The sequence below is a fragment of the Triticum aestivum genome, chromosome 4A (assembly GCF_018294505.1).
Source record: "Triticum aestivum cultivar Chinese Spring chromosome 4A, IWGSC CS RefSeq v2.1, whole genome shotgun sequence".
Classification (NCBI taxonomy): Eukaryota; Viridiplantae; Streptophyta; class Magnoliopsida; order Poales; family Poaceae; genus Triticum; species Triticum aestivum.
In genome coordinates, this window is record NC_057803.1 from 570,431,559 (window position 1) to 570,456,723 (window position 25,165).

Below are 25,165 nucleotides of genomic sequence, written 5' to 3' on the forward strand. Positions count from 1 at the left end.
TCCATCGCGGCGCCCCGCGTCCGCCGTCCTTCTCCTCGAGCCGGCGCCGCCCGAGGCCGACTCCGGCGCGCCGTCCCCCGGCGAGCTACTTCCTCGGCAAGTCCGGCGACGAGCCACTGTTCCGGCGAACTCCGGTGACCCCCTCCATTCAACCTCGAAGTGCGTGCATGCTACAGTGCCGGCCCGATCTGGATCTGAGATCCGTTTGCCTAGGTTGACTTTTTCTCCTCTAACCCTAATTTTCTTGCCTACTTTGACATGTCATAACTCTGCATCCGCAGCTTCGATTCGTGCGTGTAGCATATCAAAATGTTCGCCTTGACGAGTACATCATTTCATCTCATTGCATCATTTTCATTTGAGCTCATCTTGATGCCCGAAATGCTGTTGGAAGAGGGCTATATGAGGAATATTTCAGATCTGTTTCAGCAAATGGCCTTTTGTCATTTTTGCCATGATTAATGTGTGCATGCTATGATCCTGAGCTCTACATGTGTTTTGTAGAATGCCATGTTATCTTTACAGGGGTGCTTGCCATGTATTTTTGTGATCTTTGTGGTGACTAGCACAAGCATGCAAAGTAGCGTAATCGTTGATGCTGATTTCAGGGACTTAGTATTTCAAGTCATTGTCCTGTTTTTGTCTTTATGCCATATGTTCATGTTGTTTCCTAGTGATCCATGCCTCTTTTGAGGATGACCAGTAAGGATGTTTTATTAATATTATGGTGCTCTATCCATCCTTGTCTTTGTTTGCATTTATGGAGCACCCTAGCTTGACTCAATCGAGCTCTACTTTTGCTATAAAATGATCCTGGCAGATTGTTGACATGTTTAGCGATTTTGCCGAGAATGTTGCTATTGATCCGTGCATGCTATGTTGTTGTTCTTGCCATGTCTAGCTTCTATGCCATGTCTTCTTGATGGGTGTATGCTTAGTTTGTCATGACATGTTCTGTAGTGAGTGCATCGAGCTCGTAAACATGCCTACTCGTTAACTGTTTTGCATGCTCCAGTTTTTCACTAAGTCTGAATCTGTTTATGTTTTGCCCATGTTCACATGCTTGCAATTGTATTTTCTGATCCCTTTTGACTCAAGGTCACTAAGGGACTTTTGTTAAGTGCTTTGAGTAGCTTCATGCCATGCCTTGATTTGCCATGTTAAGTTCCTATAGCATGTAGTTTTCATGCTCTTAAGATTGCTTCCTGATGATAAATTCCAGACTTGTATTAATTTCACTAAGTCTGAAACCTGTTATCATTTGCAATTTTTCCATGCTTGTTTGAACCTGTTAATAGATGAAATAGCCGTAGCTCAGTGTTCATCTTTTTTCAAGCATCATGAGTGGATCACTGCCATGTATTTTTTTTGTTATGTTTGAGTGCTGTAGCATATTTATCTTGATGCATTTAGATGGCTACTTGCTGATTATCGCAGACCGGTGCCATATTTGTTTTGCTTGCCATTTCCAAACCGTGCATCCGATTCCGGTGATCTTTATATCGATTTCAGCCGAAATCACCTCACCTTTTCAGTGGCACTCTTGTATTTCCAAGTTGAGGCCAGGTTCAATCATTCCTTTGCAAATCTTGTATATGCATCACATATCGCATCCCGCATATCATACCATGTTTGCATCATATTGCTTGAGCATTGCACGTGGTTGATTGTGCTCCTTTTTGCTTGTTGTTCTTGTTTGGGTAGAGCCGGGAGACGAGTTCGTAAACGAGGAGCCCGTTGAGTTCGCTTACGAGGATCAAGGCAACTCTGAGTACTTTGCAGGCAAGATGACCATACCCTCGAAATCACTTCTATCTTTGCTTGCTAGATGCTCGCTCTTTTGCTGTGCCTATGCTATGATACCTACCACTTGCTATCATGCCTCCCAAATTGCCATGTCAAACCTCTAACCCATCATGTCCTAGCAAACCGCTGTTTGACTATGTTACCGCTTTGCTCAGCCCCTCTTATAGCGTTGCTAGTTGCAGGTGAAGATTGGAGATCGTTCCTTATTGGAACTTGTTATCGTTGGGATATCACAATATTATCTTGTTTATCTTAATGCACCTATATACTTGGTAAAGGGTGGAAGGCTCGGTCTTATGCCTGGTGTTTCGTTCCACTCTTGCCGCCCTAGTTTCCGTCATATCGGTGTTATGTTCCCGTATTTTACGTTCCTAACACGATTGGGTTATAATGGGAACCCCTTGACAGTTCGCCTTGAATAAAACTCCTCCAGCAAGGCCCGACCTTGGTTTTACCATTCTCCACCTAGCCTTTTTCCCTTGGGTTTCGCGGACTCAAGGGTCATCTTTATTTTAAACCCCCGGGCCAGTGTTTCTCTAAGTGTTGGTCCAACCCAGAGCATCGTGCGGGGCCGTCCCTTGGCAATTTGGGTTACGTTGGCTCCCGTACGCTTAGCTTATCCGGTGTGCCCTGAGAACGAGATATGTGCAGCTCCTATCGGGATTTGTCGGCACAGCGGGTGGTCTTGCTGGACTTGTTTTACCATTGTTGAGGATGTCTTGTAACCGGGATGCCGAGGCTGATCGGATTGTCTTGGGAGAAGGAATATCCTTCGTTGACCGTGAGAGCTTGTGATGGGCTAAGTTGGGACTCCCCTGTAGGGATTTGAACTTTCGAAAGCCGTGCCCGCGGTTATGGGCAGATGGAAATTTGTTAATGTTCGATTGTAGATAACATGAAACTTAATTTAATTAAAATGCACCAACCGCGTGTGTAACCGTGATGGTCTCTTCTCGGCGGAGTCCGGGAAGTGAACACGGTGTTGGAGTAATGCTTGACGTAGGTTGTTCTAGGATCACTTCTTGATCATAGTTGTTCGACCGTGCTTTTGCCTTCTCTTCTCGCTCTCTTTTGCGAATATGTTAGCCACCATATATGCTAGTCGCTTGCTGCAGCTCCACATCATACCTTTACCTTACCTATAAGCTTAAATAGTCTTAATCGCGAGGGTGCGAGATTGCTGAGTCCCCGTGACTCACAGTTTACTTCCAAACCAGATGCAGGGACCGATGATACCGTTCCAGACGATGCGCTTGAGCTCAAGTGGGAGTTCGATGAAGACTCTCGTCGTTACTATGTGTCTTTCCCAGATGATCAGTAGTGGTGCCCAGTTGGGGCGATCGGGGACCGTGTCGCATTTGGGGGTTGATCTTTATTTTGGTACCGTAGTCGGACCATGAGTGTATTGGATGAATGTAATGACTTATTTATGTATTGTGTGACGTGGCGAGTGTAAGCAAACTATGTAACTTTCCCCTTTATTTATTTACATGGGTTGTTGTGAAGATTACCTCACTTGCGACATTGCTTTCAATGCGGTTATGTCTCTAAGCCGTGCTTCGACACGTAGGAGATATAGCTGCATCAAGGGCGTTACAGCAGCCCATCGACACGTCTAGAGTTAAGCAAATTCAGTGTCCATGGTGAAGGAGAAAAAATGGCATGTGCCCCCACCCGGAAAAAATATTTTTGAACCAACTAGTAGTTAAATGGTTAGGATACTGGTGGTACCGACCATGTGTGAGTGCATGTGTGTATTAATGGTGTGCATACTGTTAGCCATATTTCTTTAAACTTCTATCAACACACAGAAATTCAAATACAAACACATCAAAAAAATCTGGAGTTCGTGGGCTTTTCTTATTCCCTGCCGGTCGGTTTTTCATGGGGAGTATTAATGCACACTTTCTAATATCTCAACGTTCCAACCTTGTAGACATGAGATTGTCCAAAAAACGTTTTTTTACCATTATCACTTAGTTACCTGGAAAAAGATGCCATTTTTTTACAGAATTATGGAATGGTTTTTTAAACACTTAATTATACTATTTTCATTATGAATAATGCATTTGTATGTCAAGTCGTACAAGTTCGATTGCACACCCGCGGAACATCCAATGAATTCTCAAGATTCAGTTGCACACCAATCATGACAGGACCCTAAAATAATCAAAGAGACATCATGCTTGGTTGTTGGCCCACATAAACTCGCAACATTCAAATACACCAGACGACCTTCCATTATGAAAATTTGGTAGTAGAGGTGAACATATACAAGGCTATAAATCAAAACGAACAGATCGACTATGATACAAATAAAATGTAAGAAGCTGGCAACATTCACTGCTAGGAAACTGTACAATGCTACCCATCTTCAAGTTGTTCCCCCTCCCTGCATCCCCACACCGGATCCGGCTTGCCTGCTCCCTCCCCATGCTCCCATCCGTGCTCCCACTTCATTTTACGGCTGTCTTTTTTCCTTTTTTTCTTTCTAATCTAATAATCTCCCCCTGATTTTAAGGGGGTGGGGCCAGGCCTTATTTTGTTCCAATCAAATCAAGCCACGTATGCGGGAGCACGGATAGGAGCACGTGCAGGGAGCAGGCAAGTCTCGTCCACCCACACCACCTCCATTTGTTCATGTTAATTACAGCACAAGGTGGATGGATCGATGCAAGTGTTCACATACACCGTCATGCATCAATTGGAGATCGGGAATAGAACGGAATATAAGAAAATAAAGATTGTGAGAGAAACTAATTAGATGGGTTTTATGTTTCATGAATGTGCCATGTCCAGCTAACATGTTAATTCCATTTTTCCATCATTTCGTTTTCATATGGCGACCAAGATGATTTTGCTTATCCATTGCCACATATTATTTCCATCCCCACCCTCGAGCAAAAAATTATCTCTTCTTTCGTCATTTATCTTCTTTTGCCGCTTTGTTTTTCATTATGCTCGTCAAACAAGAATTGCCTTGCCATATACCCTTACATATTCTTGCAAGTGGAATTGTTATGGTACCATATCAACGTAAGTTAACCATTTCCAATTCTAAACACCCATGGAAGAACTTTCGCCTACAGGAAACGCCAAACTAATTAAGTAAAAAAATACCATACCATATTCGAACGGATAAGAATTACCTGTTAGGCTAAAATTACAGAGAGCATAACTTCTCCCTCGATTCCAAGTTAATTGAAATCCAAAGCAAAATAAAACTATGTATACTGCCCAGATTTGCTACTTAAGACCTATATATGCTGACAAAGAAAATATCATTCTTTGTGCTCTATTTATTACATATAGAATAGTAGAAAAAATATTTGATTCAGAATTAACTGGTTCAGAATTACAAGATCTTACACAAAGTAAATATCATTCTTTGTGTAATCAAACTATTTGATTCAGAATTACAAGATCATAGGCATTTAATTACAGAACCAACCTGGTTGTGTTGACTATTACTCCCTCCGTACGAAAATACAAGACATTTTTGCAATTCAATTGAACTGAAGAATACGTCTTATATTTTGGTACCGAGGAGTATATCTGATCACTTTTGCAACCAAGATCTTCCTAATATACTTTTGCAACCAAGATCTTCCAGATATAAGCACGCACACTTTAAACCAGATCCGCACACCAAATGAAACAACCATTTCTCCCTTTTTCATTCTTCTAGAAATCCAGCAATGGAATTATGATATAAACTGCTCTGTTACCTTTAGATGTAGGGTCCTCCATGAATTAACTACAAAAGAACGACAAGAGAAAATAATTAGATTTTAGTAAATGTCATCTCCAAACCTGCGTAAAGCATGAAAATTATTAATTGTACCCAAGAAAAATGTGGGAACATCCTGAACTAAGTAGTAATTAACTATAAATCTAACACCTGGAAGGGTTCTGGTTATATAGAAAGTTACACTCTTATACAATGAGAGCAGATGGGAGCGGGTTTCACATTACATATTTCAGTGGCACGAGAATTATGCAACAAACTGAAACTCTTAAGTAGGTAACTGGGCATAGAGTGCATGAAATAAGAAAGACACATGGCCTTCATTAGTATTCATATATTTCGTGTGTATTTGTTGCATATGAATTGGGTATATTATTTCCGGCTCTAAGATAAAAACCTATTAAGGATAAGTCATAAGGACGAAAACGAAATGTCATAAATTACTGTTTAGGATATGCAACTTACGGCAGAGAATTATTTCAACTACCAAGTTTGGTTCCGGTTCCATCCTGCAGCACGAGAAGAGGCAAACAAAAATTGCGTATCAGTAACCATGTGAGAGAGTAGGTATACTTTTTTAAGATTAAACATTATAACAATAACATCAATGACTTTTAATGCATCCCACATTTCTTGTGTTGACAATTGATCTGTGTTTATTCCCAATAACACGTTATAGTTAAGAAACTGATCTAATTAGTTGAACATGTGTCCCCTTTGCACACAATCACAAATTCACAATATAGTAAAACCGCAGCAGGCAACACCACGTTAACAAACAGCTGATTTGATTTTGAATCATCTCTACTGAAAATACCATGCAGGTATGCACCAGGTCATAAGCCAATCTTCCTACTGTAAACAAACTCCTCCTCCTCCCTGGGCCTCTTGCTCGTCATGCGTGAGGCCGTGTAGCTCATCGAGCTCTTCTCCTGCACATACAGTTTAAGCTTCAGTTCAGACAACATGTCGAGTTCACATGTGCAGAGTACATACAAGTGGGTACAGGCTCTTGGGGATCTTTTTCGGACGAGGAAGAGGGTGGCCCCTGTTGAGTATCTCTATCCTCCTCTCACCACAAAGCAAAACTCCAAAAGACATAGAAAAAGGGAGGGACCAAAAAATTCTCACTCACTGAAGTCTCTTAGCTAATTATTAGAGAAACTAAAAAAGGCCCAAAGGAGATGTCCATTAAAGCACAAGCACGTACCCCCCCCCCCCCCCCCCACCACCACCACCCCTCCCCTACAGGCTACAGGATCTTTGTCACCACGGTAGAGTTTAACCACCAAATTCGAGATGTATTGACGTGGTTCCTCTACAGCTAGGATGTCAGACCTGCACGAAGTGTTTTTTACATGACTCCACTTTGATGCAGAGTTTGGACCACCGATCGCCTTTAAGGAAAGGGTTGGCTAAATTGTGCCTTTGTCAGTTTTATAAGAGCCGAATACAACCACTCGTCTTCTTTTCAAATGTCTCAGCGCGTATTTGGCCTAATTCACATGGACATCGAGTTTTAGCACATTTTCCTCTCGTCACACATTATTCATGCCTGTGTGTTGGGAGTTATGGACTGAAAGAAGTCTGCCGATTATCAGGATTATTACTTTTTTTGAAAGACAGCAGGAGGGCTGCTGTGATTCCATTAAGAAGAAGAAAGGCCGATGGCCGAAAACAACGTCAGGTCGGAGACCAAGTGAGAAAAATAAAAATACAACCATTGTTGGCTTTGCCATACAACATCGCGACGAGTTTATAAATAGTGCTCAGCCTGGGTCAAATGGGATTGGGCATCCAGCGAGTTTCCAGATTGCTGCTTCATCCCTAATTCTGTTGACCAGCGTTGGCAGCGGTAGTTCTTGCTGGTGGAAAATTCGTCGGTTTCGCTCGAGCCAAAGTTCCCAGCAGATTAGCATTGCCAGCGCATGCGTACCTCTTCTACGCGTTGTATCAGTGTCCTGGGGTGTAAGCTCTTGTAGCCATTCATGGAGCGTTGCATCCACGCTCCACTGAGAAGACTAAAGAAGGAATGTTTGCAGTCGTGGCCATATAGTCCCAGACTCGTGTGGACCATGAGCACTCTGAGAATAGGTGTGCGGCCGTTTCAAGGCAGCGCATGCAGAGAGGGCAAAAATAGTTATTGTCCCGACCTCTCAACAATAGCACGTCCGCCGTAAGAATCTTGCGCTGCAAGGCCATCCATAGGAAGATCTTGCATTTGGCAGGAGCCCATCCACGCCAGACACTGTTGTATATAGGAGATTTGATCATTCCTTCAAACTGGAGGAGGTAGGCCGATCTGGCGGAGTAAGCACCATCATTTGTTAACTTCCAGGTAATGTGGTCTTCTACAAGTGGGTTAAGCTCTGTATGGTCAAGCAAACTAGATAGGTTGATGAGTTCTTGGATCATATCATCTTTCCAGTTTCGCTCCAGATCATGCAGCCAATTGTTCATTGATAGTGCGTCATAGACAGTGCGTTCTTTTCGAGAGGCCGTGCCGAAAAGAGCGGGAGCAATGTCCCTGGGCACCATGCCATTCAGTCAGGCATCTTTCCAAAAAAGCGCAGTCTTCCCATCTCCAATTGTCACTCTCGTAGCACTTGCAAATAGCGCGAAGTCTTCGTCGTCATAGGGTCCGTACGTGCCAATTATTGGGATCATAGCACCGGTCCATCTTAGCCAAATCCATCTCATCCGGAGAGCTCGTGTGAATCTTTCCATGTCCTGGAGTCCAAGGCCTCCTAAGTGTTTCGGGCGAAATACCAAATCCCAGCGCACTCTGCATTGGCCACCATTGCATTTCTCCTCAGCGCACCAGAACCAAGCACGTGTTCGCTGAGCGAACCATTTTAGAAGCCATTTTGGGGGGTTTTGCGAAGAGAACATGTACACTGGCAAGGACTGTAGGACTGCTCTTGCAAGAAGTAATCTGTCCCCTTTAGACATCAGCTTTCCCTTCCAACCAGCCATCCTGGAATCGAGCTTGGTCATTATGTTGATGTAGTGAATCTTCTGAAGTTTTCTAATGGATAGAGTCACCCCGAGGAAGGTACAGGGGAACGTGCCCGTGGGCACGCCCAGCGGCAGCAGCACATGCTCCAGGTCCACTTCATCGCAACGTATTGGCAAGGCAACACTCTTTGCGAAATTAGTCCACAGACTTGTTACCTTTTGGAAGATGTCCAGAATGTGTCTCACCATCCTCATATCATCCTGCGAAGGGTTGACAAAGAGCGCCAGGTCGTCCGCATATAATGAGGTTCTCATTGTGGCCGCTCGCCCTCGCAGCTTCGAGAGCAGCCCATGCTCGGTTGCCAGGTCAAAAATTCGGTGCAAGGGCTCCATTGCGAGGATGAATAGGAAAGGGGACAGCGGGTCACCCTGGCGAGCGCCGCACTTGTGCCAAATTCTTACTGATGGTATGCCATTAACCATAACCATAGAAGAAGAGGATGATAAGATAAGGGCAATCCATTCACGCCATCGCGCCCCAAATCCCATGGCTCGTAGGCAGTCCAAAATGTAAGGCCAGGAAATGGAGTCAAAGGCCTTTGCCAGATCGAGCTTTAGCAGTATCGCCGGGAGATGAGCCCGGTGGAAGTGCTTCGCAAGGTGTTGGACATAGATGAAGTTTTCCTGGATGCAACGACCATTAATGAACGCGCTCTGGCATTTAGAGATGAGAGCTGGCAGCCACGATGCTAATCTTCTTGAGAGGACCTTCATGATGATCTTCATAAGACTGTGAATTAAGCCGATGGGATGGTAGTCGTCGATCCCCATCGGGTCCTTCTTCTTTGGAATCAGTACAATCAGCGCATCATTTATCTTATGGAGCGATCGAGCATTGAGATTGAACAGTCGCTGGAAGACACACAGAAGGTCGTCTTTGATTGTGTCCCAACAAACACGGTAAAATGTTCCCGAGAACCCATCGGGCCCCGGAGCTTTGTCTGCTGGCATGTCCCAGATCGCCTCCTTTATTTCCTCCAAGGAAAAATTTTGTTCTAGATCTTGCAAATTTGTTGGGTTAAATTTGAGGAAATCCCAACAGAATGCCGATGATGTTTCACTCGGAGTGCCCAGAACCGTCCTGAAATGCTCACCAACTGAGTCAAGTATGCCCTCCTGGTCACTAAGCAGCACACCATTGGAGTTTAGCATGGAGTGGATAGCATTCCTCTTTGCCCGAGAATTAGCCTTGATGAAGAACATCTTGGAACTGGACATAGAATCCTTTAGCCAAGATACTTTAACTCTTTGGCGTTGCTTAATTCTGAGCAGGACTGCAAGGCCAAGACATCGAGACTTCAGAAGTGAACGAATTACTGACTCATGATTAGTCAAGGATCTCTCATCTTGAGCAGATTCTAATCGCAGAATAAGCTCCTGCGCTGCCGCGAACTGGAGTTGTAGGTTTCCAATTTTTGTCCTGCTCCAGACAGTAAGCGCACGCGCAATGGTCCTAAGCTTAATATTAAACGAGCTAATCGGATCATTAGATCCTTGCACACTATTCCAAGCCACAGTCACCACCTCCTGGAACCCATGGATGTGTTGCCAATATAACTCAAACTGGAACCTTCTCTGTTTTTTTATCATCCCCTCATTCACTAGGAGCAGCGGGCAATGATCCGAGATGGAAGAAGACTGAGGGAGAAGTTTAGCTGCCCGAAATTTGCGCTCCCAATCCACAGTGCAGAATGCATGGTCCAGACGGACCAACGTTGGCGGAGATTGTTCATTGGACCAAGTGTACCGCCGTCCGATCAGGTCAACCTCGGCGGAGATTGTTCGTCAGACTTGAGGTGTGCAGGGCATTCCGAAAGCGAAGCATCCATCGTCGATCCATGTTAGGATTGTTCTTGTCTGCCGCCGAGGTTATGAGGTTAAAGTCGCCTAAGACTAGCCATGGGGTGCTTACTGAATTAGCTATCTCCTGCAGCTCTAACAGGAAGCTGGCTCTCCTTTGATCATCATGAGGTCCATACACAGTGGAGATTGTCCATGGGCATCCATACAGAGGTTTAACAAGGGCCGTGATGGAGAATTCCTTAAGCACTACATCAGAGATGGTGTACTGAGTTGTATCCCAAAGCAAGATAATGCCTCCTCTTGTACCTTGGGCAGGCAGCGCAACTGCACCTTGAAGCAACGTTCCCCCTAGCTCCTTCCTGTCCTCCTCAGAAAAGGAGCACAGCTTTGACTCTTGCAGGCAGAGAATCGAGCATCGGCACTGGGCAATTAAGGATCTTACTACCAAACGTCTAGCACGGTCATTAAGACCGCGCACATTCCAGCAAAGCACAGATAGCTTCTCATCCATGGGAACTAGGTGAAACAACCGGCCGTAGGCCTGGTGCCAAATAGACAAGATGGAACAGCAAGACAAAGACATGATCAGGTACCACCGACACGTGCTTACAGATGGTAGGCGCCCAAGGCGCGACCCGGACATACAAAGGTTCAGTATCAGGCGCCACCGGCACGTGAATACAAGAGGTAGGCGCAACCCGCGCGACACTAGAAGTGAATACAGATCCTTGGTTCGACACCATCGCCGACCAAGACCAGACATAGGACTCAACTCGCAACAAACAGACACAGTCAGGCGCCACCAGCGCGTAACTTAAGTTCGGGACAACTAAGGAAACAGGCCAAATACACTGGGATACAACCGGGGCTGGCACAGTCTGCGCGGCCCAACCTGCAGTGGGGTACCTAGATGAAGAAGATGTTGTACTATCCATGGGGGATGAGTAACAACCATGCGGGGCAAGAGCTTCAGTTGGCAGTGGCGTTCAGCTCGTCTAGGATGAGCTGCAGATCCTCATCTGGCAACTTCAGCAAGCTTGGCGAGGAGAGGCTGTGGCACGGGGTTTTTGAAGAAGCTTAGGTACAGCTTCAGGGTGTCATCGTTGAACTCCTTAACGTTCTTGATCAGGCCCAGGCGAACACAGAACTGAGCTTGAGATTTCCTGGAGGTCATGAATGAGTGTCCAGCCACAGCTTGACGGGAGCTCTTGGGAATCTTGGTCCTGGAAGCAAATAGCTTCCTCTTGGTCTGCCCTCCTGCTGGCTCTGTAGACGGCACACCTAGCAGAGACGGGGATAGAAGAGCAGCAACCCGTGCAACAAACCGCTGCTGCAGATCGGATGGGAGGGAGGACACACGTGATACAATGGCATTGACAAGATCCCCTCCAGAGAGCCCATCCTCCTGTGTGCTCCTGTCGGAAAGATCCGGACCCAACTGCGCTCCCGACCCTAAGCAGATTTTAAGAGGCGTACCTTGCAGAGCAGAGAAATCAATAGCAGGGGTTCTAGCCACATATGCCTCCCAACTGTTCACGGGGTGCACCTGGCCACCACCGTTGTTGAACTTGGCCTGCAGAGAGGCGGCAGCTGTGGTTGCTCGATCCCAGGAGGCAGGGGCAACTGGGAGGTGCAGCGGATTCCTCCCAAGCTCCCGTTGCCGCTGTACAGTTGGAGATCCCAGCTCTTGAAGTTGCCCCGACCTGTCACACGGCTGCCAGCGCTGATGGTTGCCTGACATGGACATCCCAAGGTCCCCAAAGGAGCTGAATACAGCCTCGGTAGATGCGTGCCAAGCTGCAGTGGCGGACTCACAACCCAGCCCGTGGTTCTGTCCAGAAGCAGAGGCCGCAGCAAGCACCTCCTCCAGAGGGGAAAGGTTGGAGTGTCGCTGCAAGCAAGGCGCAGCACCGCTTGCCTCACCGATCTCAAAGTTCTTCCAGCAGCCTGAAACAGCTAAGCCTGAAGGCAGCCCTGGCACTGAAGCAGCATGCGTGAAGGAGGGGGCTTGGAACTGCAGTTTTGGGGAGGCCATCGAGACAGGCGCATCACGGGCAGCAGAGAGAGCAGGCTGGTCTCCCCGCACTGGACTAACTGGTTGGGCCGAACAGCGTGCCGCAGAACGGTGGACAGAGCCAGCCGGGACGGCGGAGTAGGAGCCTGAAGATGCCTACCGGCGGGGGGAGGGCGGAGGGCTCGGATGGCTTGCGAGCGGGCGGGGGTGGTGGCTAGGGGAGGGAAGCAGAGCAAGTACGCGCAAAGTGGCCAATGCCCTTGCACCGAATGCAGCGGAGAGGTTCACGGCAGTCAGCAAGGCGATGGCGCTTTGACAGGCAGCGAAAACATTTGCCGCGGAGTCTAGCCTTAAACGCGAGATGCTGCTTCAAAGCCATGGGATCAGAGGGCGGAGCACGCCGGCCCTGTCGCCCCTGCCGCGGATCTCCCAAAACGGGGGCCTGCGGATTGCGCTTCTCCTTCCTGGAGCGCACTTGTTGCCATCCAAGGGAGCTATCCTCGGCAGCAGCATCGCCGGATCCAGTAGCAGGCTGCTGCCCAGCTGCGGCAGGCAGAGCGGCATCAGGCAGCAACCCACCCTCTGGTGCCACAATAATGGAATGGAGGCGCGGCGCGGCGCAGCAACCCACCGAGGAGGGCGCAGCCCAACCGTCAGGCGCGACGATCAGCGAGCGCAGCCTGGGTTGTGCGGCCGGAGCCGAAGCAGGGCAAGATTCCACTGCCGCTGGCGGGATACGGCTTTGAATCGTACCCAAAATGGTGGCCGAGGGGAGATCTGGAGAGGGGATCTCCACCAGGTCCGCATCTTTACGCAGGCAAGGGGACGCCGAGGATAGGCCGGCCAGCGGGGATGCCAGTAGCTGCAGGAGAGATGCAGCATCGGCAGGGGAGCGGTGGTTGGGGCTTGAAGGTGGATCTTGGGCTCCGGCCGCCGTGGAGGCAGCGGAGGAGAGGGGTGGGTGCATAACGAGGCGAAAATCATCAGGATTATTACTGGTTACTAATAAAATTCGAAATGAACTGGCAGGGGGGTGCCATGCGCAGTTCGTGCAGTCACGAGTGTACGTGCCTCAACTGCCCGCGCCAAGCGCCGCCCTCCACTTGGCGGCGACATCCTCCAGCGCCCGGCGGGACGAACCATCCGGCGACCACGCGCGTGCCGCCGCTCGCTGCAGGTCCTCGGCCCGGCGCCGCACGACGAGTCCATTCTCCCCCTCCATGAGCTCGTTCACCGCGGCCGCGACTTCCTCGCGCGCCACGGCGCCGCCGTCCTCTCGCGCCCTCGACCGCAGCGCCACCCCGAGGGCCCCTTCCAGCAGAGCGGCGTTCATCCTCTGCTCCGCGTAAAGCGGCCACGCGACCATCGGCACGCTGGACGCCGCGCTCTCCAGCACCGAGTTCCACCCGCAGTGCGACACGAAGATCGCCGTCGCCGGGTGGGACAGGACGCGCACCTGCGGCACCCAGGCCGGCACGGCGAGGCCTCTGCCCCTCGTCCTCTCCAGGAAGCCCTCGGGAAGCCACGCCAACGGGTCGTCGTCGCCGCCGCCGGTCCCGAAGACACACGTGCGGCCATCCAGGCTCGGCATCCGCACCACCCAGAGGAACCTCTGGCTGCTCGCCTCTAGCCCGGCGGCGAGCTCGGCCGTCTGCTCCACAGACAGCGCTCCGCCGCTTCCGAACGCGACGTACACCACCGACCTTGCCGGCTGGCGGTCCAGCCACTCTAGGATGGCCGACGCGCCGGTTTCCTCGTCGGAGTTTGACAGGACGAACGGCCCCACGGGGAACGCCGGTGGGAACGTGCCTTGCTCCGCCGCCTGCCTGAACTCTTCCACCATGGCAGGTTCCATCTCGTAGAAGGTGTTCATCAACAAACCGTCGGCACGGCGGTATCGCCGGCCTCCCCGGAGCAGTTGCGCGTAAGCCAGACCGTTGCAGTCGCGATACGGGACCGGAAGCTCTGCGCGGCGCAGCGACAAGCCCCCGGGGATCTCGAGAGGCTCCGGGAGGTTGCGGTATTCGCCAGGGGCCGCGTCGTCGTGGAGCTCCACGATGCGGCGCATCAGGTAGATCATGGTGAGGCTGCTGGGGACGAAGACGTAGCACGGGACGCCGAGCTCGACGGCGAGGGGCAGCGCCGCGGAGCAGAAAAAATCCGGCACCAGCGCGGCGAGCGGGGTGGTGGAGCCCATGGAGCGGAGCAGGGTGCCGAGGCTTGGGAGGGAGCGCTGAATAAGCTCCACGAGCAGGCTGCCGCGGAGGGCGTCGGCGGGGAGGTCGTCGATCTTGACGGCAGGGAGCGCAACGGTGGAGGCGGAGTCAAGGATGCCGCTGGGGAGGGCTTCTGAGTCGGAGAGGCCGCTGAAGGTGACGATCGTGGCTGCGAAGCCGTGGTGCTCCACGAGCCGCCGCGCAAGCTCGGCCAGCGGTATGAGGTGGCCGGCGCCGGGACTGGCCAGCAGCACGACGTGCGGCCTCGCCGCGGATGGGGCTGGCGCGGAGCCGGCGTTCGTGAACGACCCCATCGTTAGTACTACTTAGTAGCACCGGTGGCAAGATGTGAGCGACCGGTTTGTTAATCACACAAGCATCTTGTGAGCATCTGGTCTAGTTAAACATGAGCCGCATGTGATGTGCATGTAATTATACTTAGCGAACAAAGGAACAAAGGGGCTCCCAAGGCATCAACAAATAATTTGAAATTTCATCTTAAACAAATGGTTTAAGAAAAAGTAAAAAAAACTGATTTTTTTTGAAACAAACTTGATCTAGTGTTATAGTCCCTCTTGTCCTTTTTACTCCGCATATTAAATTTGTGTCAAGTCAAACTTTATAAACTTTGACCAAATTTGTATTAAAAAATATCAACATTTACAATACCAAATATATATACTACACTTCATAATGAATCTAACAATATTGATTTGGCATTGTGAATGTCGATATATTTTTCTATAAGTTTGGTCAAAATAGAGATATTTTGACTTCAGACAAAACTTATATAAGACTAAAAAGGACCGAATGGTGTACTTGTATAAAAGGTCCCCGCGAAGGAATAACTTCAATCGACTTCGGGGCAAAAAAAGGAAACAAAATTGTGAGTACAAAAAGAGTGAATAGTAATGTTTATGTACTGTCGGATCTGTCGCCAGCCTGGAGGGGTCCGGCCAGCTTCGGCCGGATTTGTCGTTGGGAGGACATCTGGTGGCACATGGTGGTGGAGTGGGTCCTTCTAGGCTCCCTGGTGGGTGGTATGCGGCGGTGTGCGTTGTGCATCTTGCATGGTGTGATGAAGGCAGTGCGGCGTGGTGGTGGTGGCCTCCTTCTCTTGGGTTTGGACCGATGGGTAGGTTCAGATCTAGGGTTCGTGCTCACGTTGGCCAATTCGGGGCCCGGGGTGGATCAGAGCTTGTGCTCCATGTAGGAGAGGTCGGGCTTGACCTGGGATGTGCTCGTGAGTGGTGCTCGTGCTCCTCTCGTGGGTATGGTGCTCGGTGGTGGTGGTCGTGTTATCGTTGTGTCGATGCGCGGATCGGCGCCGGTGACGACGGACATGGCGTCGTGTAAGCTCGCCTGACCAAGGGTTTGGCTCGCTAGCGGCCATCGCGAGCTTCAGAGTCATGTCCCCCAGTCCACCGGGTGGCTGGGGACGCAGGGTGGGTGCCTCCTATGATGGAAACGCCTACCTAGACTCAGGGACTGATGCCGGGCTAGGAGAGGATGGAGTGTTGTCGCTCTTCCTAACGTGGTTCGGTGAGTTGTGATGTGAGTGGCATACGATATCTCGCGACAAGGATACCGGGGCGGCGGTCCCGGATGGTGGTTTGGATGGTTGCTCTTCGGCGAGCATTATTGCGGTGGTGGCGGCGCTCCTCTCGTGTTGTGTGGGCATCAGGAGGTGTTGCAGCGGGTAGCCCGGGCGTGTCCTCTCTTGGAAGGGCGGTGCTCCGATCCGGATTTGGGGATCTGGCATTGTCACGTTCCTCCTGGCGGCCTCGTGGTGGCACAGTTGAGTTGCGGAGCGAAAGCTCTGTGCCTTGGCGCCAGTGACGGCGACACCCGTGGGTGATGCGTTCTTCTTGAAGACGTCGTTGTGGGTTCTTCTTTCCGTGTCAGGGCTCTAGATGAGGATCTTTGTTTGGTGTGTACTCGACAACAGCGACGCTCTGCGTCATTCTCCCTCTTGAGGGTGTTGTCGTGGAGCTTAGGTGTGATAGGTCGTAGCATGGTGATGTTTAGGTCTTCCGGTGCTCGTTGTTGGTAGCGTAGTCGCACGCGTTCTGCGTGTGTCGGTTATCTCAGGATCGGCTTTATAAGAAGGCTACCTCACCATCTTATATCGTTCAGCCCTCTACTTTTTCGGGTGTTGCTTTTACGTATAAAGCGAGATGAAAGCCTATTTCGAGAATGTTGATGTAGCGTTGATTCTTTTCTCATCAGAATACGATGAAAGGCATTCATTCACGATTTTTTCCACATGGGTACTGTATGTGATCGTATTTGTCTTCAAAAGTTTGAAGAATTTTATTAGGTACTTTGCAATTTTTAATTATTACTCCCTCTGTAATACTTGTCGAAAAAATAGACGTATTTAAACATATCTTAGTCGTATCTTAGTTATAGATACATTTATTTTTAGCCATTTCCTTGACAAGTATTTTCGGATGAATGGAGTAGTTCTCAATTAGGCTCCATTGACACCAGAGACCCAAAATCCGCGCCAACAAAGGGACGAACAATTCATGGTCCTTGGAATAAAATTGCCAGTCGCCTTTTACTCAATTGTTCGATCTGTAGCCAATGGAGCAGCATCATTCTTCTTCCTTTAGCTTTCTTTTTTTCTCTCTGGCAGCACCACCCTTCTGTTGCCACCACCAACAGCTCCTGCAACGGGCGGTGTTGCCACATCCAACTCGCTGCCCGACCTACCATGACCGTTCCCTTCGCCGTACCAACATCGCCCCGGTTGGATCTTGTGGGATTCGATTGATGGTGGTCTTTGGTTGATGTGTTTGAATTCAGTTTTTTGTTCATGTGTTCACATGTTTAATTCTTTTGATTTATGGCTCTTCACTAGCGATAGTTGCTGCTCTTGTGTGCTGGTTTTATGGGGTCTTACTCCGACGACTTTTTAATTGTATATTACAACAACGTTTGCTGGCTCCGGTAAGAAAGATAAAATGACGGTGACGCATCTTCGATTTGCTATAGTGCTTGTATTCGTCGTTAGATGATTTATATGGACCTAGTTGTTTTTTTGCTACCTTCAATGTCCTTTGGCATCTCCAACGCCGACCTTCAAATCACCCGCATCCGTCTGAATCGTGCTGTCTAGACCGTGGAAGCCACCCAACGCATATTTGTATTGGTCCATGATGCGGTCCAGACGATACTTTCTCTTACAAATCGAAGACAAACATGTGAAACTTTGCGGCTTCCGGACAGCACACACGCCCACTTCTGACCACATAGGCCTTCAGACATCATTTCGCATGTAGTGTCAGACGAGATCCCTAGTGGAGATGTTCGAATAAATTAAACGTTAAGCTAAAAAAGAAGAATCTGACTGATGCGGCTGAAAAGATTCAGTAAATAGCGACCGCGATAAAGAAATCAATCCGTCAATGTCTTTTTAGATTTTACACGTAGATAGATTGAATAAATAAACGGAAGAAATGCCTACACATGGTTATCACGACTCGGAGTGGAAGACCACTTTATATGCGGTAAAATTATTCTTTGTTTCACTGTCACGTGAGCGGCTGAGCCAATTCTTAGCCTGTGACTATCAACGACGTGCAGTACGATGTCAATGTGAGGCACTGTTCAACGACCCCATCGATCGCTAGCCTAACTGTGCTGCTCCAATGGCACCGTGGGCGCGGCCGGTTGTTGCACGACACCTCGTCCCTTCAGCATCCGATCAGCCTGTCAATGTCTTTCTTCCCAGTTTTCCAACAAAGTATAGTAGAGAAAACGTCACTGTTAAAGTACTTGTGGAAATAATCTCGGGCGGGGATGGTGGAGACGTGCACGACGGTGAGCACCGGAGCCTTGTCTTGAAGCACCTTTCGGCTTTTTTTCCCACCCTGCGTCCTCGAGCGGGTCTTGCCCGGTGGCACCAGAGACCGAGGTGCCGATGAGTCGCCCTCTCCGGGGGTGTCTTTGTCGTCACTTGTCAAGGTTGACCTCGTCATCATCGTTAAGGTAGATCTTGAGGGCGGCACCTCGACCGCGCTTGGTGGTCTTCGAGGTGTCCTCAGACCGGAGTGGCACCCGCCTCGCAGGCTGGGGATCTTCCAGTCGTGAGGCCGGCTGCCCACGCCCTTCATGCCTACCACGATGAGCAAATTGTCGATGACATAGAAGCAAGTATCATCATTAGATGAAAGAAAGGCCCCCCCCCCCACACCCCTACCTCTCACACACACAAAAAATCAGTAGATGAAAGGAATAAAGAAAAGTGCTTACCCCTGCATTGGCGTGATGCTGGAAAATCCTGCATCGTGCGGCTTGTTCGGGAAGTTGGCGACCTTGCCCTTGAACATCAACGAGAACATTTCCCTTAGGGTGGTCCGAGTGGCGTCCTCCACGTCATCGTATTACCACATCGATAAACCATGTCTTGGAGCGGCTTAGAACCATGAACTTGACATCCACCAACCTCGTACCTTCGTCGGATAGCTTGACTATTTTCTTGGCAAGCCTGGTAAGCATGGCAGACTCCTGCAGAGCACAACTCTTTGGCTTCCATGAGTGCTCCTGAGTAGGACTGGGGGGGGGGGGGAGGGTGACGATCCCGGTCCAGGTTGGATCTTCAAGTCCTACATCTGGTATTATAACCATTCCTCCTGCCAGATTTTGTAAATCTTGATGAAATCCCCTTCCAAGTGCTAAACCCGATGATTTTGCCGATGTTGGCGCCACCGCATTCGCACTTCTCATTGACGTTGGTCTGTGGCTTGATGCAAAAAAAATTACGCCACAAACCGAGGTGCAGAAAGAAGCAAAGAAAATCCTACCTAGCGTGATGAAGCCTTGCCCTTTATTTCATCAACAACCACCTCCTTGTCCTTGGAGGTCCCCGAAGCAGCCTGGTTGATCTGGATTATGAACAATATGAATGAAGGTCAACTAAAGGACAAATGCGACATACATATGCGCAAGATCAATGAGGAATGGAGAATTGTTTGACCACCATTACCATACATGTTGATCAAAGATCATCATTCACTCATCCCACCCACCTACTCCAAAGTCCCTATTTATCCACCACCACACTCCACTACCTCTTCCAACCATCTCTGTCTTTCTCTCTCTCTCTCTCTCTCTCTCTCTCTCTCTCTCTCTCTCTCTCTTGTACTGTCTCATCTTCCACGACTTCGTCTCTCTGTCTCACCACCTTTTCATCGCCATGAACTCCAGTCTCGGCACCTTCCCCAACGACATTGGATGTTGGACATTCCTCCTTGGGTGCTTGCTCGATGACTGCACCAAGTTCGCGAAGACCATGGAGGTGTGCACTCAGTTCAACAACATTGACGACATGCATAAAGAGGCAGACATTACGGTGATGAAGGCCACGACGGAGGAGTTGAAGATGCTCATACATGACCCAACCAAAGGCGTTATATCAGTGGGCATACTGCGCTAGGAGATGGATCATGCCGAGTGGGATGATCCTGGTCAAAGATCCAGGTGGGCTAAGTGCAGGTTTGTTAGGGCTCTTCATGACCAACCGGCCATTGTGGTGGCACCGACCACCATCATTCTGGAGGACGATGAGTAGGAGGAGATGAAGGAAATATGCCCTAGAGGCAATAATAAAGTTATTATTTTATATTTCCTTATATCATGATAAACGTTTATTATTCATGCTAGAATTGTATTAACCGGAAACTTGATACATGTGTGGATACATAGACAAAACATTGTGTCCCTTGTAAGCCTCTACTAGACTAGATCGTTGATCAAAGATGGTTAAGTTTCCTAACCATAGACATGTGTTGTCATTTGATTAACGGGATCGCATCATTAGGAGAATGATGTGATGGACAAGACCCATCTGTTAGCTTAGCATATTGATCGTTCAGTTTTATTTCTATTGCTTTCTTCATGCCAAATACATATTCCTTCGACTATGAGATTATGCAACTCCCGGATACCGGAGGAATACCTTGTGTGCTATCAAACGTCAGAACATAACTGGGTGATTATAAAGATGCTCTACAGGTATCTTTGAAGGTGTTTGTTGGGATGGCATAGATCGAGATTAGGATTTGTCACTCCGAGTATCGTAATTATATATGAATTATCTATTACTAAACAGAACCAAGAAGCAATAAACAAAAATAAAATTGGGTTGCCTCCCAACAAGCACTATCGTTTAACGCCCCTAGCTAGGCATAAAAACAAGAATAGATCTGGGTATTATCATCTTTGGTATGCAATCCATAAGTGGCTCTCATAATAGATTCATAAGGTAGTTTAATTTTATTTCTAAGAAAGTGTTCCATGCCCTTCCTTAACGGAAATTGGAATCTAATATTCCCTTCTTTCATATCAATAATTGCACCAATCATTCTAAGGAAAGGCCTACCAAGAATAATAGGACATGTAGGATTGCAATTAATATCAAGAACAATGAAATCTATGGGCACATAATGTTGGGGATCGTAGCAGAAATTTAAAATTTTCTACGCATCACCAAGATCAATCAATGGAGTAATCTAGCAACGAGGGGAAGGGGAGTGCATCTACATACCCTTGTAGATCGCTAAGTGGAAGCGTTACTAGAATGCGGATGAGGTAGTCGTACTCGTAGCGATTCAGATCGCGGTCGATTCCGATCTAAGCGCCGAACAACGGCGCCTCCGCGTTCAACACACATGCAGCCCGGTGACGTCTCCCGCGCCTTGATCCATCAAGGAGAGAGGGAGAGGTTGGGGAAGACTCCGTCCAGCAGCAGCACGACGGCGTGGTAGTGGTGGAGGAGCGCGGTACTCCTGCAGGGCTTCGCCAAGCACTACGAGAGACGAGGAGGGAGAGAGGTAGGGCTGCGCCTTGCGAGAGAGAGACTCATGTGTTGGGCAGCCCCAAAACCTCCACTATATATAGGGGCAAGGGCAAGGGGAGGCGCCCTAGGGTTTCCCCTAGGGGGGCGGCGGCCAGGGCAGATGGGATCTCCCCCTTGGGTGACTTGGCCCCCAAGCCAGGAGGTGGGAACCCTAGATGGGGCGCCCCAAACCCCTTGGTCACATGGGAATAGGTGAGGGGGGCGCACAGCTCCTTAGTGGGCTGGTTTGCCCCCTTCCCTTGGCCCATGAAGCCCCCAACACTTGCCGGGGCTCCCGAAACACCTTTCGGTCATGCTGGTCATCACCCGGTACCTCCGGAACACTCCCGGACTCCAAAACCCTTCGTCCAATATATCAATCTGCACCTCCGGACCATTTAACTCCTCGTGACATCCGGGATCTCATCCGGGACTCCGAACAATATTCGGTAACCGCGTACATACTTTTCCTATAACCCTAGCGTCATCGAACCTTAAGTGTGTAGACCCTACGGGCTCGGGAATAATGCAGACATGACCGAGACATCTCTCTGGTCAATAACCAACAGCGGGATCCGGATACCCATGTTGGCTCCGACATGTTCCATGATGATCTCAACAGATGAACCACGATGTCAAGGATTCAGTCAATCCCGTATACAATTCCCTTTGTCTACCGGTATAGTACTTGCCCGAGATTCGATCGTCGGTATCCCGATACCTTGTTCAATCTCGTTACCGGCAAGTCTCTTTACTCGTTCTATAACACATCATCCTGTGATCAACTCCTTGGTCACATTGTGCACATTATGATGATGTCCTACTGAGTGGGCCCAGAGATACCTCTCCGTTTACACGGAGTGACAAATCCCAGTCTCGATTCGTGCCAACCCAACAGACACTTTCGGAGATACCCGTAGTGCACCTTTATAGCCACCCAGTTACGTTGTGGCGTTTGGTACACCCAAAGCATTCCTATGGTATCCGGGAGTTGCACAATCTCATGGTCTAAGGAAATGATACTTGACATTAGAAAAGCTATAGCAGACAAACTATACGATCTTGTGCTAGGCTTAGGATTGGGTCTTGTCCATCACATCATTCTCCTAATGATGTGATCCCGTTATCAATGACATCCAATGTCCATGGTCAGGAAACCATGACCATCTATTGATCAACGAGCTAGTCAACTAGAGGCTTACTAGGGACATGTTGTGGTCTATGTATTCACACATGTATTACGGTTTCCGGTTAATACAATTATAGCATGAACAATAGACAATTATCATGAACAAGGAAATACAATAATAACCATTTTATTATTGCCTCTAGGGCATATTTCCAACAGTCTCCCACTTGCACTAGAGTCAATAATCTAGTTCACATCACTATGTCATTGTAATGAATCCAACACCCATGGGGTTTGTTCATATATCGCTTGTGAGAGAGGTTTATTAGTCAATGGGCCTGAACCTTTCAGATCCATGTGTGCTTTACAAATCTCTATGTCATCTTGTAGATGTAGCTACCACGCACTACAAGGAGCTATTCCAAATAACTGCTCTACTATACGAATCCGGTTTACTACTCAGAGTCATCTGGATTAGAGTCAAAGTTTGCATCGACGTAACCCTTTACGACGAACTCTTTTACCACATCCATAATCAAGAAAATTCCTTAGTCCACTAGTTACTAAGGATAAGTTCAACCGATGTCATGTGATCCATTCCTGGATCACTCTTGTACCCCTTGACTGACTCATGGCAAGGCACACTTCAGGTGGGGTACACAACATAGCATACTGTAGAGCCTATGTCTAAAGCATCGGGGACGACCTTCGTCCTTTCTCTCTCTTCTGCCATGGTCAGGTCTTGAGTCTTACTCAATATTCACACCTTGTAACACAACTAAGAACTCATTCTTTGCTGATCTATTTTGAACTCCTTCAAAATCTTGTCATGGTATGTATTCATTCGAAAGTACTATTAAGCATTTTTTATCTATCCTTATAGATCTTGATGCTCAATGTTCAAGTAGCTTAACCCGGATTTTCCATTGAAAAACACTTTTCAAATAACCCTGCATGCTTTCCAGAAATTCTACATCATTTCTGATCAAGAATATGTTAACAACATATACTCATCAAAAATTCTATAGTGCTCCCACTCACTTCTTTGGAAATACAAGTTTCTCATAAACTTTATATAAACCCAAAATCTTTGATCATCTCATCAAAGCGTACATTCCAACTCCGAGATGCTTACTCCAGTCCTTAGAAGGATTGCTGGAGCTTTGCATACTTGTTAGCATCTTTCAGGATTGACAAAACCTTCTGGTTGTATCACATACAACCTTTCCTCAAGAAAAATGTCGAGGAAACAATGTTTTTACATCCTATCTGCAAGATTTCATAAATAATGCAGTAACTGCTAACAAAATTCCAACAGACTCTTAGCATCGCTACGAGTGAGAAAGTCTCATCGTAGTCAACTCCTTGAACTTGTCGGGAAACATCTTAACGACAAGTCGAGCTTTCTTAATGGTGACACGTACCATCATTGTCTGCCTTCCTTTTAAAATCCATCTGCACCCAACAGCCTTACGACCATCAAGTGGTTCTTTCAAAGTCTATACTTTCTTTTATACATGGATCCTCTCTCGGATTTTATGGCCTCGAGCCATTCTTCGGAATCTGGGCCCACCGTCACTTCTCCATAGCTCATAGGTTCATTGTTGTCTAGCAACATGACTTCCAAGACAGGATTACGTACCACTCTGTAGTATGCATCCTTGTCGACCTATGAGGTTTGGTAGTGACTTGATACGAAGTTTCATTATCACTATCATAAGCTTCAACTTCAATTGGTGTAGGTGCCACAGGAACAACTTCCTGTGCCCTGCTACACACTAGTTGAAGTGACGGTTCAATAACCTCATCAAGTCTCCACCATCCTCCCACTCAATTCTTTCGAGAGAAACTTTTCCTCGAGAAAGGACCTGTTTCTAGAAACAATCACTTTTGCTTCCGGATCTGAAATAGGAGGTATACCCAACTATTTTTGGGTATTCTATGAAGATGCATTTATCCGCTTTGGGTTCGAGCTTATCAGCCTGAAACTTTTTCACATAAGCATCGCAGCCCCAAGCTTTTAAGAAACGACAGCTTAGGTTTCTCTAAACCATAGTTCATACGGTGTCGTCTCAACGGAATTGTGTGGTGCCCTATTTCAAGTGAGTGCGGTTGTCTCTAATGCCTAACCCATAAACGATAGTGGTAATTCGATAAGAGACATCATGGTATGCACCATATCCAATAGGGTGCAGTTGTGATGTTCGGACACACCATCACACTATGGTGGTCCAGGTGGTATTAGTTGTGAAACAATATCCACAATGTATTAATTGTGTGCCAAACTCGTAACTCAGATATTCATCTCTATGATCATATCATAGACATTTTATCATCTTGTCATGACGATCTTCAACTTCACTCCAAAATCACTTAAACCTTTCAATAATTCAGACTTGTGTTTCATCAAGTAAATATACTCAGCATCTACTCAAATCATCTGTGAAGTAAGAACATAACGATATCCACTGCGTGCCTCAGCACTCATTGGACTGCACACATCAAAATGTATTACTTCCAACAAGTTGCTTTCTTGCTCCATCTTACTGAAAACGAGGCATTTCAGTCATCTTGCCCATGTGGTATG

The 25,165-nt window shown here is 47.9% G+C and overlaps 1 protein-coding gene across 8 annotated transcripts; it reads right to left on the reverse strand.

Moving 5' to 3' along the window:
* Positions 1 to 5,120: 5,120 nt before the first annotated feature.
* Positions 5,121 to 15,071, reverse strand: LOC123087038 (hydroquinone glucosyltransferase). 8 transcript variants are annotated; one of them, XM_044508940.1, is made up of 4 exons: positions 13,461 to 15,071; positions 6,387 to 6,486; positions 6,020 to 6,063; positions 5,121 to 5,563 (listed from the first exon to the last, which is right to left on the reverse strand). In XM_044508940.1, the coding sequence occupies exon 1, from the start codon at positions 14,917 to 14,919 to the stop codon at positions 13,462 to 13,464; it is 1,458 nt and encodes a 485-aa protein (XP_044364875.1). In that variant the 5' UTR covers positions 14,920 to 15,071; the 3' UTR covers positions 5,121 to 5,563; positions 6,020 to 6,063; positions 6,387 to 6,486; position 13,461. The 8 variants fall into 8 exon arrangements, with proteins under 8 accessions (XP_044364875.1, XP_044364874.1, XP_044364873.1 ...); XM_044508939.1 differs by having other exon boundaries at positions 6,372 to 6,486; XM_044508938.1 differs by having other exon boundaries at positions 13,143 to 15,071.
* Between the last annotated feature and the right edge of the window lie 10,094 nt (positions 15,072 to 25,165).